Below are 13310 nucleotides of genomic sequence, written 5' to 3' on the forward strand. Positions count from 1 at the left end.
TTTGTCTGCTCGAGGTCGACTCCTCTGTCTCCTGCGAGAGATACGTGTTGGCCCGGAGCTCCGCAATAAACCTCTTGCCTCTTGCTGTTGCATCAAAAAAAAAAAAAGAAATCAAAACTGTCACCCAAACAGATATATGCACACTCATGTTTATTGCTGCATTGTTCACAATAGCAAAGATATGGAAACAAACCAAGTGAACATTAACAAACAAATGGGTAGAGAAGCTATGGTATATTCACAGAATGGAATATTACACAGCACTGAAAAGCAAGGAATTAATAAAATATTATACAAAATGGGTGATCCTGGAGGACATTATACTTAGTGAATTATCACAGTCACCAAAAGACAAATACTAAAAAAAAAAAAAAAAGACAAATACTGCATAATGCCAGAGTTATAAAATAAGACTAACATGGGTGTTGTGGGGAAACTAAGGATAGAGGGGATAAACAGTGTGCACTGCATTGAAACAGCTGAGGGAAAGAACTGTTTAAAAGGAATGTTGTTGTTGTTGTTGTTGTATGCCATCAAGTCACCTGCAACTCAGTAACCCTATATACAACAGCCCTAAATCCTGCTCTATCCTGTTCCAATCTCACTGTCTCTGACACAACTATCCCAACTACCTCAGTCACTGAGTCAATCCACCTCACAGAGGGCCTTCTTCTCCTGTGCTGTCCCTCCACTCTCCCAAGCATGACATCCTTCTCCAAGGATTGATCCCTCCTCACAACATGTCCAAAGTACGTCAGACTAGGCTTCAGAATCCTTGCCTCCAAGGAGCAGCCTGGTTTAACCCTTTCTAGGGTGAACCTGTTTATTTTCTTAGCAGTCCACAGTATATTCAGTACTATTCTCTAACACTACAGCTCAAAGGCATCAGTTCTCTTTCTATCCTCCCTAGTCCTTGTCCAGCTCTCTGATGCATAGCAAGTGATTGCAAAGACCATGGGGTGGGTGAGACTGGAAGGAGATGCTGTTGGATGGTGGAGCAGGGAAATGGGTGGGTCAAGACACATGTGTCAGGGCAGGGACAACACTGAAACGATCGGTTAATTCTACAATTAGAGAAATAACTTTCATCTGCTTTTTTGCATAAAATGTTTTGTCTGTCAGATACTTTTCTAAATTTGAGCATTCAGATTAAGACAGACTAGGAAGAAGGATTGGCCATCCACTTCCGAAATAGCTGGCCTCCGAAAACCGTGTGCACACACTTAAACTAACAGGTAGGGCTTCTGAGGTGGAACTCTTAATTATGGAAATACAAAGGAAGAGGAACAGTTGTAAGCAGACACTAGTGATTGGAACATGGAATGTGAGAACCATGAATGGAAAAGGAATATATGGTTAGGTATTATTTGCATGGCAGCAGTCCAGAACAAGAGGTGCTTAGGAAAGTGGACTGGGGGGGGGGAGCAGTTGTGCAACAATGAAAGAATTTTTTTAAAAAAGAAAAGTCAGCTGGGTAGGGAGGAAAATATGCAACAATGACTGAATGGAAATCCAAGTTCTCAGTAGACTTTTGTTAAAATCTCAATAAAAAACAAAAATAGAAAAAGTTTTACTAGGATCAAGGTCATGGGAAACAAGGAAAGAGAAATTGTCACAATCAAGGAAACTAAAGAGATGTGACAACAAGAGCAGCCTCAATTAGAGCCTGTAAAGAAAAAAAGATGTTAGTGGGAAAACTAGTGAAAACCAGAAAGCCTGCGCTTAGTTAAGAGGCGCTGTGGTGGAATAGTGTGATACATGTTGGACTGCCAGCCAGAAGGTTGGTGGCATGAATCTGCCATCAGCAGAAAGGCAGCCTCCCCCGTAAAAATGTACCACCTTGGAGATCCAGCAAGGAGGTCACCATGAGTCAAAATTGACAGCAGTCTGTTTGGCCTTTTGGGGTTTTTTTTTCTTCCTTGAATGTTTTGTATACCCTCAAGTTGGAACCAACCCATAGGATGACCTTCTTGCAGGTTTTCAGAAACAGTGAATCACAGGTGAGGAGATTGCCCATCTTTCTCCCACAAAGCAGCTGGTGGATTCAAACCATGTGCCTCAGGTTGGTAGTGCAGCTCTTTACTGCCAGGGCACCACAGCTTTTTAAAACTAATGATGCACTAATGTTACTTTATTACATTTGGCAGATGTCGTACTGTCATGTGAGGTGTTAACATTGGGGGAAGTTAATATTACAGGGTATACAAACACTTTCTATACTGTCTTTGCAACTTAAAGTTTTGGATGATTTTCTAAAATCATTCCTTAACAAATTTACTTACTAGAGTCATGGGATTTTAAAATCAAATGGTTCTTCAGGAATCATCCAGCAGAGAAACTAGAGTTTATAGAGAGGCAAAATGATTTGTCTAAAATGTCTCAGGAAATTAAATGTAATGTTGAGATTCGAGAGGCCAAGGTTCCATATTCTTTGCACTGTGCACCAAGCTTTTAGAGATGCTCTAGGCTGGACCTAGTGGGTCAGTGGTCAGAGTGAACAGCACAGGTCCAGAGACTCACAGGCTACATGTGATACATTCTGTTCATTTTGAGCATTGAGATATGTGATAGTTACCAGCAGTGCAGTTTAGGATGCTGTGTTCCTAGATGCTATGCCTAGGGGTTGCTGAGTTGGGGAAAAAAAGAAGTTACAGCTGGCTTAGTTTTATTCTACTCCCTCTTCTAATATGCTCTGTTTAAAGAAGCATATAAATAATAAAGGATGTGGGGGCCTTTGGAACAAAATGTGAGATGCCCTGCCCAGCTCAGCATCTTCACTACTTTGGGGGTAAGGCACTTTGATTTTGTAGTTCGTTCTGATTATGTGCCAATAATTTGCAAAACTTTTTTATAAAATATGTCTATAAATGGAATGACTTGACATCTTTGGATTATTTACCTCTTTAGCTTGTCACTGTGTGTCAGAAAGAAAGTCATATACAGCTGTTAATCACTTTGCAAAGGTTAAAAGAGCTAGAATACTTCAACACAAATCTTATCCTCCTCTGGTCTCTATGGAAGCTGATACTCTGGTCTTTTCCCACGAGTTCAAACTGGGAATTTCAACTCATGGAATTGTATACATTTGATAATGGAGGCGGGTGGAGATCAGTATATGGGCATATTCTTGGGTCTGTATGTTGTTGTTACGAGCCACTGAGTAGCTTGCAACTCAGCAACCCTATGTACAACAGCTCTGAATCCTGCTCTATCTTATTGTCTCTGACCTTGTACCCCCATTTTCCCAGTCACTGAGTCAATCCATCTCATCCAGGGTCTTTCTCTCTTGTGCTATCCCTTCACCCTCCCAACCATGATGTCCCTCTCCAAGGACTGGCCCCTCCCTGCAATGTGCCCAGAGTAAGTCACATGGAGCTTCAGAATCCTTGCCTCCAAGGAGCAGCCTGGTCTCACCCTCTCTAGGATGAACCTATTTGGTCTCCTAGCAGCCCATAGTTTATTCAATACACTTCTCCAGCACCACAACTCAAAGGCATCCATTCTCATCTGTCATTCCTGGTCATTATCCAGCCTTCTAATGCATACCATTGGTTAAAGTTATACTTAATCAAACATGTTTAACCTACATTTTTAAAGATAACATCCTTTTGGCTAAAATACTCAATCATGAAACCTTCATTCACACTAGGAAGAGCTTCTCTTCCAGTGCCAAAGCTTCAAACCCAAGAAAATAGACATCCTTAATCATATGCCTCTTAGGCTCCATTGACTGAGGTATGTTCGTGAAATTAGGGTTTAAAGGTCATTAATGATTTTAAAAGTATTTCAAATCAGAGTTAAATGGGATTGTTCCCTGAGCTCTGGTAGGCTAGTGGGTAAGGAGTTATAGTACCAACCCAAAGATGAAAAATTCAGAAACACCTGCTGCTCTGAGGGAGTCTCCTCCATACTGTTTACAGCCTCTGAAAATCCACTCATATTTCAGCGATGAGTCAACTCTGACTCGAAGGCATTGAATTGCTTCAGGTTTGTTGTTATTTTTTGCTTCGGGTTTTTTTAAGAAGGAAGAGACTAGCAGGCGGTTGAGAAGATAATGGAAACTTCTAAAAACTGTACTTTGTTTCGTTCAGTCCAAGATACAGGGTAACTTTGAGGAAGTGGAAGTGTCATAAATAGATGCAGATGCCCTGTGTGCTTTTTTAAAAAATGAGCTTGCCATGTCAGGGTAATGGAGCCAAGTACATTTTGTGAGACCACAAAGCTAGCTCTGTCACACCAGTTAGGACTTTCCATTTGTTCTTAGACAGTTGTAACTGTCTTTTTTTATTTAGACTTCCTTAAAAAGAACTGCCTCCCTTTCGTTGAGGGAGTTCTGGAAATCTCCCTTTCTTTAATAAGTACCAATTACTGGATTATTATATTGCATTAATGAGGCAGGTCTCTGCTCCCTGGACTCTAATGGAACAGTTTATCACTATCCTATTGACATCCCTTAGTGTCATGGTTAAAAACGAGTGGCAGAACCCCAGGCAGTTTATGCACCCCAGAAAGAAACTACATCGGCGCCTTGTGGTTTTCCACCTTCTAGTCCCTTAACTATCTCCTCCACTGGATTCTGCCCTAGGTTGTGGAAAGGAGGCGAACACCAGCTGAAATTAGAGAAGAATTCGAGCGGCTGCAGAGAGAGAGGGAAGAAAGAAGACTGCAACAGCGAACCAATCCCAAGGTGGGTACACGAGGGCCCGGCTCTAATGAGGGCGTCTTGAAAGGCTTCATTACCAGAAGGCAGGTCTAAAATAATTGGGTGCCGGTAGCTTTTGAAAGTAACAACTTGCAGAACTAGGTAGGACAAAATTGTGCTTATTTTGTGTCAGGCTGGTGTCCTTTCTGGAAAGCAGCTCTCTAGTGGCCGTCAGCAGAGCTGCTTCTCACCCAGAGAGGAGCCTGTGAACCGCAGAGAGGAAAGAGCAGACCAATCCCATGGCTTTTGCAGGTACCGAGGAGACCTCTAGGGTGAAACTTGGGCGAGTTCTCCCAACACCTTTTCTCTTCGACAGCACATGTGAAAATCCACTAAAGGACAGTGTCAGAGGAAAGCACAGCTACAGAACAGACTTCGAGACTGAACAAGTCCTTACACCCAGTTAAGCATGAGAAAAGCCCAGTGATTTCGAGTTTAGGGAATTTACAAACTGCGTTAAGGAGCCTTGTCTGCCTTTGTGACTCCAGGACAGTGGTGTCGTAGAACCGGTTCCCAGGCTGCTGTCAGGTGGTGCTCTTTAACCTACCGAGGTCCTTCCTTGCTGGAGTTGAGTCATTTAACCCCGTGACACTTCTGGGCCAAAGGTGACTTTTCTGTCATGTGTATAATAACATCTCCTTAAGTTTGCCAGGGAGACTATTCTGGGTGTGTGCTGCAGCCCCATGCAAAAATGATATTTTGGAAATGCTTGTTGAATGTGAGCTGAATGGCTAATTTAGGAGGACTTTGCAGCCAGGCCCTATCACTGTGGCCAGGACCGCCTGTCGGACAGCCTGCCACTGTCATGATAAAAAGCTGGGAGTTCTCCCTCAACCCCAGCAGCACCCTTCTGTCACTCTTCTTAAAGGCTCCCACAAACCATATCAGCTTGGCAACATTGTTAGGAAGAACAGTGAAGCCCCAAAAAGTTCTAAGAAACCTCTGTGTTTTTAAGTCTTTTAAAGAAAAAGAAGAAAGTGCTAACTTGCACTTGGGAAACATGTAAACTGAACCTCTGATTACATACATTTGGTTAAGTGTTCAAATACCAACTGAAAGATTGGCTGTTAGGATCGACCTAGCAGTACCTCAGAAGTAAATCCAAGCAATCTGCTTCTAAATGCCTTGAAAACCCTATGGAGCAATTCTGCTGCATGTACATGGGGTCACCAGGAGTCTTACTTAAGAGCAAAAGCACTTTAAGGTATACATACCCAGAGATCTCTCATGTATTTGAATCCTACCTCTCAAGGGACATTTGCCATTGTCAATACCTCCTTTCCTTCCCATCTACGCTCCTTTCGGTAGCTAAGACCTCAAGAAGGCTAAGTTCATCAAATAGATCCTGAGAACTAAAACCCTGGAAGAGCTAGTCAGGCAGTCTGAGATAATTGGAAGAGTCAATTAGCCCACAAGCACTTTGTCTGCGTTAGTGGGGTCCCTGCTCTGACTCCAGCCCAGTGATGCTCAGGGCTGGTGCCCTGGGAGGAGGTCTGGTTTGTCAGGTCAGAACTGGCGGGCAGAGGAGTGGGGGGATAGGACAGGAGCCTGGAGGAACAGGCTGTTACATTGGTATTTTTGCTGTTCTGGCTGGAGATGCACTGCATTCAGAGCAGTGAAAAGGAAAGAGCGCCTCACTGTAGTCCTGAGCCTCTGTGTCCTGTGATAAAATTGGCCATCTGGGGTGTGTGCGGCAGTTGCTTATTGGAATTCTATGGAAATGTGTCTCCGGGCCATGTTTCTGTGAAATGAGGGAGCACAGCTGTGATCATTTCATACAAGCATGCGAGTTATTTTAAAATTTCCAATACTTTGCTACTTCCATAAACAGCTTCTAAATAAATAAAACCTTTTTTAACCAGAAATATTGAGTGATAACCAGATGTTGGCCACACAGCATTCTGAAGAGAGGTTTTGAGCAGGGTCTTTTATTCCATTTCCGAGTTTTGTTTTGCTTTTCAAGAGGGACGGAAAGGCTTGGAACCAGCTCATCCTAAGAAGAAAAGGGTGATCTATAAGAACAACCCAGGTAGAAGGGCACCTGTCACCTGGACCCCCACAAAGGACCACAGCTAGTCAGGGATTAGCAGCCTATATGGTATTTTTGGTGCAGCCACTTGAGATGCCAAAGGATGTTTTTTCTCCTTTTCAGTGAGCATTCACAAGGGAGAGATTTTCCAATAGGACGTAAGTACCCAGAACAGGTCCAGGTTAGAATAAGATGGGACCCAGAGCAAACCATTTAACCTTTTCTTTTCCTCAGGTGTGAAATAAAGACATCTCTCTGAACTCCCATGCCAGTTGAAAGTGAAAAAAATGTGAAAAGATGTCAATTAATTTGAGAAAGTTAAGCCTACTCTCTCATACAAAGTGTACTCCCATCAGGATGGGAGGTTAAGACTCAACTTTGTTTTGATACTTCATTTAACAGAAGTGGAAATACTTGGCTCTGAGAGACATGTCTTGCCCCATGGTGGCTGGATTCAGTCCAGTCAACTCATTGCCCTCAAGTCAGAACTGACTCATAGTTGACCTTCCAGCAACTTTTCAGAAATGGTAAAGTTCATGAGAGGAGATTGCCTATCTTTATTCCAATGGAGCATATGGATATCATTCTGTTGTTCACAACATTGTATTTCAGGATGTTGTTGTTGTTGTTGATTGCCTTCGAGTCAAGCATGACTCATAGTGACCCTATGAACAAGGCCCGAAGCCCCTCTACAACTGTCGATATTTATCGAAGTTCATAGAGTTTCCAGAGGCATGTTATTTAGGAAGTAGATGCCACTCCTGCTTCCAAACCTATCCTAGTATGTTATTGTTTTTATGTGCCATTGAGTCACCTGTGATGTATAATCACGCTGTGTACAGCAGCTCTGCACCCTTCCCTGTCCAGAGCCAGTCTCACTAACTCTGACACACCAACCCCCATTGCCCCAGTATTTCAGGATAGAACATGAAATTTACTTTTTTATTAGGAATGCAACCCCATCCTTCCTCTGTTTTTCATTCTCTGCATAGTATACCATATACTTACCTGATTCAAAGTGACCATAGCTGGTCCATCTCATCTGACTAATACCTAGTATGTTGATATTCATGCGCTCCGTTTCATTTTTAAGAAGTCCAGTTTTCCAACATTCAAGCTATGTACATTCCATGTCCTAGTTGTTAAGTGATGTTTGTTATTGTTTTTCCTCATTTCAACTGACCTTCAGTCTGGGCTCTACCACTGTCCTCTTTCTTTAGTGTTCATAGCGTTTCAAAGGCCTATTAGTTGTGAGTGATAGGATAATATCCATATGCATACAAGGAAGACCTGTTAACATGATCATTATTAAAATAGACACTCCTACATCTAGAGCCAAAGATGAAGAATTTGAGAATTTTTACCAAAGTTTACAGTGCAAAACTGACTGAACATGCAATTAAGATGTGTTAATGATAATTGGTGACTAGAATGCAAAAGTAAGAAACAGTGAAGAAGGAATGTTGTTGTTGTTGTTGTTATGTGCCGTCGAGTCGCCTCCAACTCATAGCGACCCTATGTACAGCAGCTCTAAACTCTGTTCTCTCCTGTGCCAATCGCACCATCTCTGACACTCCCAGTCACTGAATCATTCCACCTTATAGAGGGCCTTCCCCTCTTGCGCTGTCCCTCCACCCTCCCAAGCATGATGTCCTTCTCCAAGGACCGGTCTCTCCTCACAACATGTCCAAAGTATATTAGACGGAGCCTCAGAATCCTTGCCTCCAAGGAGCCACCCGGTTTAACCCTTTCCAGGACAAATCTGTTTGTTGTCCTAGCAGTCCATAGTATTCTCAATACTCTTCTCCAGCACCACAGCTAAAAGGCATCAAGTCTCCTATCCTCCTTGGTCATTGTCCAACTCTCTGATGCATAACAAGTGATTGCGAAGACCATGGCCTGTGTCAGACACACCTTTGTCTCCAAAGAGACACCATTGCTCTTCAGTACTTTGGAGAGGTCCCTAACAGAAAATATAGCCTTTGTGATAGAAATGAGGCTGGAAATAGAATGATTAAATTTTTTATTTACAATGATTTGTTCATTGCAAATACCTTTTTAAAAAGACACAAATGACAACCTTACATGTGGATCTCACTTGATGAGCTGCATACAAATTAGATTGAGTATGTTTGTGGAAGAAATCATTGGAGAAGCTCAATATTGGCAGTCAAAACTAGGCCAGAGGTGAACTGTGGGTCAGATCATCAATTATTCATATGCAAGTTCAAATTGAGTCTGAAGAAAATTAAGTCTGTAGAAGCCAAAATATAATCTTGAATCAATTCCATCTGAATTTCATGATCATCTTACGAATACATTTGAACCGTTGAACACCACTGATCAAAGACCATGGATATCATCCATGAAGAAAGCAAAAGCTCATTACAAAAACAGAAGAGAACAAAAAAATCAACATGGATGTCAAAAGAGACTAAAGATTGTGCTGGGGAATCGAGAAGCCAAAACAAAAAGAAAATACTTCAAAGTAAAAGAGCTGAACAGAAGATTTCAAAGGGCAGGTTGGGAGGACAAATCAAAGTATTATAATGGAATGTACAGAAACCTGGAATTGGAGAATAAAAAGGGGAAAACTCACTCTGCATTTCTTAAGCTGAGAGAACTGAAAAATAAATGTAAGACTCATGTTGCAATATAGAAAGATGCTAATAGGCATTGAATAACCCAGAAAGCATCAAAAGAAGATAGTTAGGGGGAATACAGAGTCACTGTACCAGCAAGAATTGATTGACACTGAAAAATTTCAAGAGGTACCATATGAACAGGAGCCAATGGTATTGAAGGAGGTAGTGGAAGCTGCATTGAAGGCATTGGTAAAAAGCAAGGCCCCAGGAATCAATGGGCTACCAAATTGACTTGTTTCAGTTAACAGATGTAGTCTTGAATGTGCTCACCAGTCTATGCTAGGAAATTTGGAGGACAGCTGTCTGGCCAATGGATTGGAAGATGTCCAGATTTGTTCCCATTCCAAAGAAAGGTATTCTGACTGACTGTGGAAATTACTGAACAGTATCATTGATATCCTATACAAGCAAAATGCTTCTAAAGATCATTTTCAAATGGCTGGAACAGTACATAGATAGGGAACTGCCAGAAATTCGAGCAGGATTTAGAACAGGGCTTGGCACCAGGGATATCACTGGTGATGTCAGATGGATCCTGTGTGAAAGTAAGGAATACCAGAAGAATGTGTATTTGTGCTTTATTAACTATGCAAAGACATTAGCTATGTGGATCATAACAAATTGTGGCTGACATTGAAAAGAATGGGAATCCCAGAGCACTTGATTGTGCTCATTCAGAACCTATACCTGGACCAGGAAGCTGTTGAGTAGGGGAGTACCGCATGGTTTGGATTTGGGAATGGAGTGTTCCAGGATTGTATTCTCTCTCCATACCAATTCAATCTGTATGCTGAGCCAATTATCCGAGAAGCTAAACTCTGTGAGGAAGAGTGTGGCATCAGGATTGAAGGGAGACTCATCAATAACCTGTGTTATGCAGGTGACACAACCTTGCTTGCTGAAAATGAAGAGGACTTGAAGCCCTTGTTGCAGAAGATCAAGGAATACAGTCTTTGGTATAAATTGCATCTCAGTGTCAGGAAAACAAAGATTCTTATCACTGGACTGATAGGCAGTGTCATGGTGCATGGAGAGGAGACTGAAACTGTCAGCTGCTTCATCTTGCTTGGATCCATAATTAACACCTTTGGTATGAGCAGTCAGGAAATAAGGAGATGCACTGCACTGGGAAAATCTGCAATTAGGGACCTCTTCAAATTATTGAGGAGTAGTGATGTCAGTTTGAGGACTCAGATGCCTCTGATTCAGGCCATAGGCTTTCCAGTCACATCTCAGAATTGGAGAGTGAGTAAGGATGACAGAATTAATGCCTTTGAGCTGTGGTGCTGGGGAAAAGCACCGAACATTCCATGGATGGCCAAGAGAACAAACGGCTATTTCTTTGAGAGGATGCAGCCGGAGTGGTCTTTGGAGGCAAGAATGATGAAGCTTCGTCTCATATACTTTGGACATGTCGGTTGCTAGGAGGTCCTTTTTCTTGGAGAAGGACATGATGCTGGGAAGGGTAGAGGGGCAGTGAAGGAGAGGAAGACAGTTAACCAGGTGGGTTGACATGGTGACTGCTGCAATGGGCTCTTGTGTGTCTGGAAGTGTAAGGATGGTGCAGGGTTCAGATCTTTTGTTTATAGGGTCGCTATGAGTCATAGTCAACTCAATGGCACCTAACAACAACATACTATGGAGCAGCAGGTAGATTTGAACTGCCTCCCTTTATGTTGGCAGTGCACCTCCCTGTCCAATAGGTTATCATAGCTATCAACTGGGATTTGAAAATGGCTCTTTACGCACTGCCGTCAATTCTGCCCTTTGTTGCTAGCCACTGGAATTCTTGATTCCTGGAAAATGTCCTATATGGAAACTATTGTGGCACCCAGAAGGATTAAATGGGATAGCTCGCTCCAGTGTGTCCAATTTTCCTCCTGACTGGATTCTGATCTTTCCACTCTCCAGCCCTGTCACCTTATCTGTCCTCTAGCCTTTGCCTAGTTTCTCCCTGTGTGAAAAGGGAGGTTTGTCATTCAGGCTGACTCCATGGGGTTGAAGCTTTGGATCCCCAACGTCCTTGCTTACTAGCAATATTATTACTTTGCCCTATGAGACTAGAGTTCAGTTGTCATGATCCATGGGAAGTTTCCATGCAAACCCCAAAGCCTGTGACTCTCTGGCTATTCAAATCCAGTAATAGCTTCAAGGGAGAAGGATGGGACAGTCTACTCTGTGATTTACAGCCTTGGAAACTCAGTGGAGGATCAGCCACGAGTTGGTTCCGGTCTAACTCAGGTATTTTAGATTTTTTTTTTTTTATGGAAGTAAAAACCTTACTCTTGGTGGAAGATTTCCTGTTCAGATGGCTGTGGATCTGGTGTTTCCCAGGCATTCCCAATGGAGCTTTGTTCAGGATGGGACCTAGCCAGTGAGCCAAGTGGATCACCTTCAAGGGCCATGCTAGGATCTGACTGTGCCACCCTTCCTGAGCAACTCCAGCTTTGAAATCTAAACTTTATTTGCATAACCCATCTACATTTCTTGTCTTTTAGAAACTAAGCCCATAGAATTGGGTGGTTGTATGTCATATCTACTTCATATTGATTTTTTTAAGTTCCTTTCTTTTGCTAATACCCATAAATCACATCCCTCTGCAAACGGACAGCAACAGCTTGAAGAGAAGATGGCTAGATCCCAGGCTTCATTGTCTGTCTGTCTGTCTGTCTGTCTGCCTGACTATGTTGCCTTCTTGATGAACTTGTTTTGATCTCGTAGGGTGCAGAGGATTAAGATTACGATTGTTTGGGGTGGGAAGAGTGGGTTAATTGCCTGCCTCAAAGGCTCTTTTTTGCTTTTTTTTTAATTAATAATGTAATTGTTTTATGAAGATGTTGTGTTATTTCCGCAAGCCTCCACTCTTTCCCTGGCAAGACCTTCTTTCTGATTTTAGAAAGGTTACATTTGCAATGCATTATCATAATAGTGTGATAGCTTAAAAACCCAAAGTCACTTTATCTGAAAAAAAACAATGATAATAATAATAATTTTAGTTGCTGCACCAAAGCATAAGCATGTAACTCCACATATCATTTTAACATCCTCGAATGTTTTCATAAAGATGGGTAAGTACATCACTTAGTGAGGTTTGCTTTTTAGAAGTTTTGTCTTGTTTGGTTTTGTGACACCCCCCTTTTTTGTTTGCTGTGGCTAATGGTTGTAGCCATTAGAATGAGCCTGTGGTTATGACTCAGTTCCTTGGGAAATGATTATGATGTCTTGAAACTGACATGATAACAGTGCAGAAAAAAGCCATTGTTGAAAATGCTTGTTGAAGAAAATACTTGTTGTACTCAGTGGTAGGAAGAGGCAGTTAACCAGATGCAGAAAAGGGCTACTGTTGAAATTGGAGAAAGTGGGAAGTTGTCAAAGAGTAGGAAGGGGAAAAAAAGCCTGGTTAAGTCTGGGAACTGCTGTTCTGTATAAAATTGAAATGTGGCTGTTACTGAGACTTACTTTGTTTCATTGCAAGTTTGAGTTTTCTTATATCCTAGTAGCTTTTTATTCTTCTGTTTTGTTCCATTTCTATTTCTTTATTTCCACCAATATTTTGGGATAGACAGTTAAGTGATTTATTTCTTAGGTTGTTTTAATATGTATGTAATCTGGGCACAAAATCTAAAGCAAAATTGTATCCAAACAGAAAGAACTGTAATAATACTCTGAAAGTATAAATAACTTATTAAGAATATTCTAATTCTACTGGCAGTATTCTTACCTTGTAATTTGTTAATTGGCTTATATTCATTTCTTATTAGATGTTTAAAGAGCTTTTATTTTTGTTTATTGATAGCATTTTGCTAAATTGTCAGTCACTTAACCTGTAGAGCAGAATATTAGTTTGGAATTTTGTGTATCATCTGAGTTTAAAAGTAATGTCAGAAATGTTAGCATGTCCTTTTTAAGAAAATATAAAATTTCTAATTGTCTT

At 41.6% G+C, this 13310-nt stretch overlaps 1 protein-coding gene across 3 annotated transcripts in view; it reads left to right on the forward strand.

Moving 5' to 3' along the window:
* The window catches only part of DNAJC11 (DnaJ (Hsp40) homolog, subfamily C, member 11), a 117410-nt gene that overhangs the window by 44267 nt on the left and 59833 nt on the right, over window positions 1-13310 (forward strand). For all 3 annotated transcript variants that reach the window (XM_006885784.1, XM_006885785.1, XM_006885786.1), the window contains one exon: window positions 4586-4687. In XM_006885784.1, coding sequence (XP_006885846.1) covers window positions 4586-4687 — 102 coding nt within the window. The remainder of the gene's footprint in view (window positions 1-4585; window positions 4688-13310) is intronic.

The sequence above is a fragment of the Elephantulus edwardii genome, unplaced genomic scaffold (genome assembly GCF_000299155.1).
Source record: "Elephantulus edwardii isolate Elephantulus edwardi_28Jun2011 unplaced genomic scaffold, EleEdw1.0 scaffold00045, whole genome shotgun sequence".
Taxonomy (NCBI): domain Eukaryota; kingdom Metazoa; phylum Chordata; class Mammalia; order Macroscelidea; family Macroscelididae; genus Elephantulus; species Elephantulus edwardii.